General features: G+C 51.5%; 1 protein-coding gene across 4 annotated transcripts in view; it reads left to right on the forward strand.

Annotated features, from left to right (window-relative positions):
* The window catches only part of POLA2 (DNA polymerase alpha 2, accessory subunit), a 60336-nt gene that overhangs the window by 7988 nt on the left and 46348 nt on the right, over positions 1-6000 (forward strand). For all 4 annotated transcript variants that reach the window (XM_077287696.1, XM_077287695.1, XM_077287698.1 and 1 more), the window contains exon 6: positions 907-1010. In XM_077287696.1, the coding sequence (XP_077143811.1) occupies positions 907-1010 (104 nt within the window). The remainder of the gene's footprint in view (positions 1-906; positions 1011-6000) is intronic.

Genomic DNA, 6000 nt, shown 5'->3' on the forward strand with positions numbered 1-6000 from the left:
GCTTCATTTTAAAGGCCCCGTCACACATAGCGAGATCGCTAGCGAGATCGCTGCTGAGTCACAAGTTTTGTGACGCAACAGCGACCTCAGTAGCGATCTCGCTATGTGTGACACGTACCAGCGATCAGGCCCCTGCTGCGAGATCGCTGGTCGTGTCGGAATAGCCTGGACCTTTTTTTGGTCGTTGAGGTCCCGCTGACATCGCTGAATCGGTGTGTGTGACACCGATCCAGCGATGTCTTCACTGGTAACCAGGGTAAACATCGGGTTACTAAGCGCAGGGCCGCGCTTAGTAACCCGATGTTTACCCTGGTTACCAGCGTAAATGTAAAAAAAAAAAAACAGTACATACTCACCATCTGATGTCCATCAGGTCCCTTGCCGGCTGCTTCCCGCTCTGACTGAGTGCCGCCGTACAGTGAGAGCAGAGCGCAGCGGTGACGTCACTGCTGCGCTGTGCTCTCACTGTACGGCGGCACTCAGTCAGAGCAGGAAGCAAACGGCAAGGGACCTGACGGACATCAGATGGTGAGTATGTACTGTTTGTTTTTTTTTGGTAACCAGGGTAAACATCGGGTTACTAAGCGCGGCCCTGCGCTTAGTAACCCGATGTTTACCCTGGTTACCCGGGTGCTGCAGGGGGACTTCGGCATCGTTGAAGACAGTTTCAACGATGCCGAAGTCGTTCCCCTGATCGTTGGTCGCTGGAGAGAGCTGTCTGTGTGACAGCTCCCCAGCGACCACACAGCGACTTACCAACGATCACGGCCAGGTCGTATCGCTGGTCGTGATCGTTGGTAAATCGCTATGTGTGATGGGGCCTTAAGTGTATTTATCACTGTTGTATGGATATCTATGGTGACACTGCAGCCTTGGTCTTTAATTTCCCATCATTGTTTCCTCCAGGGATCTCAGAAACGCATCTTATCAACCCCTGAGAACCCACAATCGAAGCGCGTTCCAACACGGAGCCCCCATCTTCTCTTTTCTCCAGCTACATTCTCACCCAGGTAGATCATTCTTTATTTTATGGGGAAGTTCAGCCTTTGGGGAGATAAATATTCTAATAGTCATGCCTTCACCTTCTCCTTCTTCCCTGCAGTCCTAGATCAGGGAACAGGCCATGCTTCCTGATCTCAGACTGACAGATGTTATCAGGGGGCTGGCTGCTGCTGCTAGAAGCCATGCCCCTTCAAGTGGCGGAAAGGCACCGAGTAGCAGCGCCAGCATCACACTGAATTACATGTGAAGGCATGACCATTTAGAATATTTTTATCTCCCTGCAGTACCCCTTAATATCAGGGGGTGCACTTCTTTTCTTCTACCAAACTGGCTTGAAGGGAATCTGCCGCCAGGTTTTTGTCACCTGATCTGTGAGTCAGTTGGACTCTGAAACGCATTGGAATATAAAACTCTTCTTTTGTCCTGATATTCTGTCTTGAATTTCATTGAAAAGCAGCAGTGCAGAGTAAATTCACCTTTCTCCTTCGCCTCATTGAGGGACACAGACCGTGGGTGTTATGCTGCTTGCCACTAGGAGGACACTAAGTGATACAAAGAAAGTGATCTCCTCCCCTGCAGTATACACCCTCCTGCTGGCTCTCAGCTAACCAGTTCTTGCTTAGTGTCTATAGGAGGCACTTGGGTCTGTTTTCAGACCCCAACATTTTTTATTTTTATTTTCTGTAAATTTTTATTTTTTTAATTAACGGAGTGAAAGGGGCGACGGATTCCTTTCTAGGGTCTGCTCTCCCCCGAACCATCAACAGGCAAGCACGGCGAGTATGCCTCCCTGTACCTTTCCTGCAACGACTGGGGCACGCCTAATCTACGCTAGGTCGACGGTTCCTATACGGTCCCGATCTCCCCCCTGTAAGGCTACGTTCACATTAGCGTTGCGTCATGCGCCCCTATATTTAACATGGGGGGCGCATGGACATGCGTTGTCTTGCGTTTTGTGATGCATGCGTCATTTTGGCGCAACTGTCAGGGCGCAGAGGACGCTGCATGATGCAGTTTTTTCTGCGCCAAAAATCATGCAAAAAAATGAACGCATGCGTCACAAAATGCTGCGTTGTGCATGCGTTTTGCATTCGTTGTGTGTTGCGTCGCCGACGCTGCTCCGCACAACGCAAATGTGAACGTAGCCTTTGATAGTGAGCACATAGAGTATACCTCTTATGTGCATCTCCCGGGCTCCTCCGCAATTAAGCCCTCACCTGTTGGCGTCATGTAGTCCCCATAGTAGCCGTAAGCCCCCTGTGGCAGGCACAGCTGTATGTCCCCTGTGGCAGGCGCATATGAAGATGGACAGAGGCTCTCCATCCCCCGGCCAAGGGAGGATCGATTGAGCTTATCCCCTCGCAATAGAGGCTGCATCTCTGCCCGGTGGTGGTGAGTAGTTTCCTTCCTCACGCTGCCTGCGTGGAATCCCTGGGGAGAGGTGCCACTGGCCGGTACGCCAGCGGCAATGATTCGGCGCTACGTCGCGGCCCGCCGACGCGCTCCACCGGCAGGCTCCATAAATTTAGTCCCTGGCTTTTTCAGCCAGACTAGGCCGCAGTTGAAATCCCCGCCCAGCTCACTTCAGGGGCGACTGTTCCTTCACGGTCCCGATCTCCCCACACCAGCAGCAGTCGGCCACATGGAGTGTCGCCTCCATGTATCCTCTCCTGGAGCCAGGCCTAATGCCGGACAACTGGCCCTGTCCACCCTGACTGAACTCCGTGGATGTACAGAGGCCCCTCTCTATGGCGTCCGAGCAGCCCCCACTGTCCCACCACTGTGAAAGCGGATGGCACAAGGAGGCTGACGGTTCCTCTCCACCTCCCTAACAAAAGGGATGATGGATTGAGGTTTAGCCCTCTATCCCTGCACCGTCCACGCTGCAATACCCGACATCCGCGGCGGCTCCATGCCGGGATGCGCACCGATGGTGAGTGGATCCTGCCAGCGATGGGCTTCTGCAGCGGGATATTCACAGGCAGTCTCAGGCTTCCCTGTGGCCCACCTCCCTGAGGTAACGCTCCAGCCAGCTACAAAAGCCGGCTGATGTGTAGGCCGCACCCCGGAAGCGCACTGTGGCGCCCTAAGGCGGCTCTGTCCGTTTTCCTGGTGCTTTTCGCCTGGCGCGGAAGCGCTCAATTTTCTCGGCCACTGCAACGCCCCTCACTTCTACGCTGGCGCCGGCTGCAGAAATTTAGGCCCTGGCTTGGGCCTATTCATGGAAGTCTCGAGGCTCCGCTCACGTCGTGCCTGTGGCTCCGTCCCCCGAATTGGCGCTTCTTGCTCTCTGCGATATTTTATCTAAAGGCGCATGACCAGTATTCCGTGGTCTTAAAGGCACATGACCAGTATTCCTGGTCTTAAAGGCACGTGACCAGTATTCCCTGGTCTTAAAGGCACACAACCAGTATTCCCTGGTCTTAAAGGCACACGACCAGTATTCCCTGGTCTTAAAGGCACATGACCAATCCGAAGCCGGTCATAAATGAGGAGCCCTCTGCCGCTGATCCCAGTTTATCCCAGTGTAACTAGTTCCCTCAGTGGACTTCGTCACTGCCGCAACCCATGGTTTTTCTGACCAAGAAATTGAATCCCTCCGTGGTTCGGAGTGCTCGCAGGACCGATATACATGGTCCCTCTCTTACATGGGATCCGTCAGCTAGCATGGGCCGCCAGTATTCTAGAACCGTACAGGCATCTACAAAACGGAAGTTTTCATTTCATGATCTCTCTCCAAGGATTTGCTGACAACAAGACTCTGAACACGGATCGGATATTGCCTTGGACCTGGACTTGCCAGAGCTTCAGTAAAGGATGACGCGCCTATTTATATCATCATCCAATCTCTGTACATTGACCAGGACTCCAGTCCTGCTCTAGACTACACAGGGTCCCTCATAAGGAGACTAAACTCCCTCGTAGCGCATTTGCCATTCAGTTCGGATGAGCGATTCACTGGACAGAAGTCTCTACGTGGGACGCCATGCCTGGTCTGATTTTTTAAGGGTGACGGGCCCTTTAAAGGGCACCGATCTCCCCACACCATCAACAGACGGGCACACGGAGTGTCGCCTCCAGGTATCCTCTTCTGCATCCAGGCCTAACGCCAGACAACCTGTCCTGTCCACCCGGAGACCTGAACTCTGTGGATGTACAGAGGCACCCTTTTCGGGCATCTGAGCACCCCCCTCTGCATCACCACTATTTAACAGAAGATGCAAGAAGGCGGATGATCCCTCTCCACTTCCCTGTTAAGAGGATGGTGGATCGAGGGTTCCTAATTTTTAACTCTGCAATGACCTGCTGGATGCAGCCGCGCATTCTGCCACTTGGCAGATTAACCGGGTACAATCTCCTGTGGTTTACCTACCAGTATCCCTGCCCGATGTGTCATCAATTAAAAATGCCACGGTCTGTCAAATAGGAAATCTGTTTTGTTCCGTTTTGCGGCTTCGGGTCCAGCCCTCTACCCTCCCTAGCCGCCGCATGGATTGCTAGAGCAACGGTCTCCTGGCTGGAGACCTTAACTACTTTGATTCACAGCAGTAACCCTTTCCTGAAGACAGTACAGCTGGTCAATCAAATCTTTTGAGCGGGAGACTAACAAAGGATCGTACGTTCCTATAGCCCCGACCAGCAGTGAAAGGGTTGTCCAGGACAGTCTAGATCTAAGGGATCTTGGTTCCAAAAAGGGGAACGAGAAGTAGGACCGATACCGGACCTCAAACTTCTAACATCCTTTCACAAGGTTCTTCTTCTTTGAATGGAGTTCCTCCGCTCAGCCATTACTTCAACAGTAAAAGTTGCAGTTTCTGGCATCCATCGACATTCGGGATGCTTGCCCTCTTCAAAAATACCTTCGTATATTTCCATTCGTGAACAGCATTTAAGTCACGACCTTGTCCTTCGGCCATGCTACCGCACCCAGAGTGTTCGCAAGGGTCATGGCGGCTGTCATGTTCCTCTTGCACCCTAGAGGCGTGGTCGTCCTGCCCTGTTTGGCCGACTGTCTACCTGCCCTTCCAGGACTACGCTAAGTCATCTATATCACTTGCGATACCCTCTCACCTGGGCTGGTGGCTAGACTTGGACAACTTCACATTTCCAGCCCAGCAGATATCCTTTTTGAGGATGATCCGGTACTCTTCCAGAAGGGTGGTAATTCTCCCTCCAGACAAGGTCATGGTCCTTCAACAGGGAGCTCGCACACTTGATCACTCATCCCCTCATTTCATTCGATTTGCTTGGAGGGTTCTGAGGAAAAATGGAGACGACAGTTGAAGCAATTTCATTCGCTCCGCTTGTTTTCAGCAAGTCAAGCAGACTTTCAGACGATAGTCTCTGAGCTCCTTCTTCATCCAGGGCTTTTCTCCCGGTTCAGTGGTTACTAGTAACTACCAGTGCCAGTCCTCTTCTCTCGATCATTGCTCTGGAGACCCAAATGGTTGTCCTACAGTAGGTCCACTGCCTTCTGGCGGGTCAACCCATCTGAGTTCAATTGGACAATGCCACGGCTGTGCCATACGTCAATCATCTAGCAGGTACCCACGTTCAGGCGCCATGGCCGAGGTACAGTCAAGTAAATAAGGCAGTACACTGCAGCGCTAAAACATGCAAACATGAAATATGAAAACTGAACTGCATTACTGCACTAGAAATATGAAAATATGAAAAATGAGAGCATTTAGCGCATAAAAATGACCAATTTTATGTGTACCTGGTAGCCACTTTAGGGCATCTCTCGTATACCAGGTCCTATGCTTTCCTTTCCTCTCTGAGAATAAACGTCTCCATCTGAATGGGTACCTGTGAAACCTCTTTTTAGACTAACATATATATTCTCTCTCTCTCTCTCTCTCTCTCTCTCTCTCTCTCTTCTCTCTCTTTCTCTCTCTTTCTCTCTCTTTCTCTCTCTTTCTCTCTCTTTCTCTCTCTTTCTCTCTCTTTCTCTCTCTTTCTCTCTCTTTCTCTCTCTCTCTTCTCTCTCTCTTTCTC

Source organism: Ranitomeya variabilis, chromosome 2 (assembly GCF_051348905.1).
Source record: "Ranitomeya variabilis isolate aRanVar5 chromosome 2, aRanVar5.hap1, whole genome shotgun sequence".
NCBI lineage: Eukaryota > Metazoa > Chordata > Amphibia > Anura > Dendrobatidae > Ranitomeya > Ranitomeya variabilis.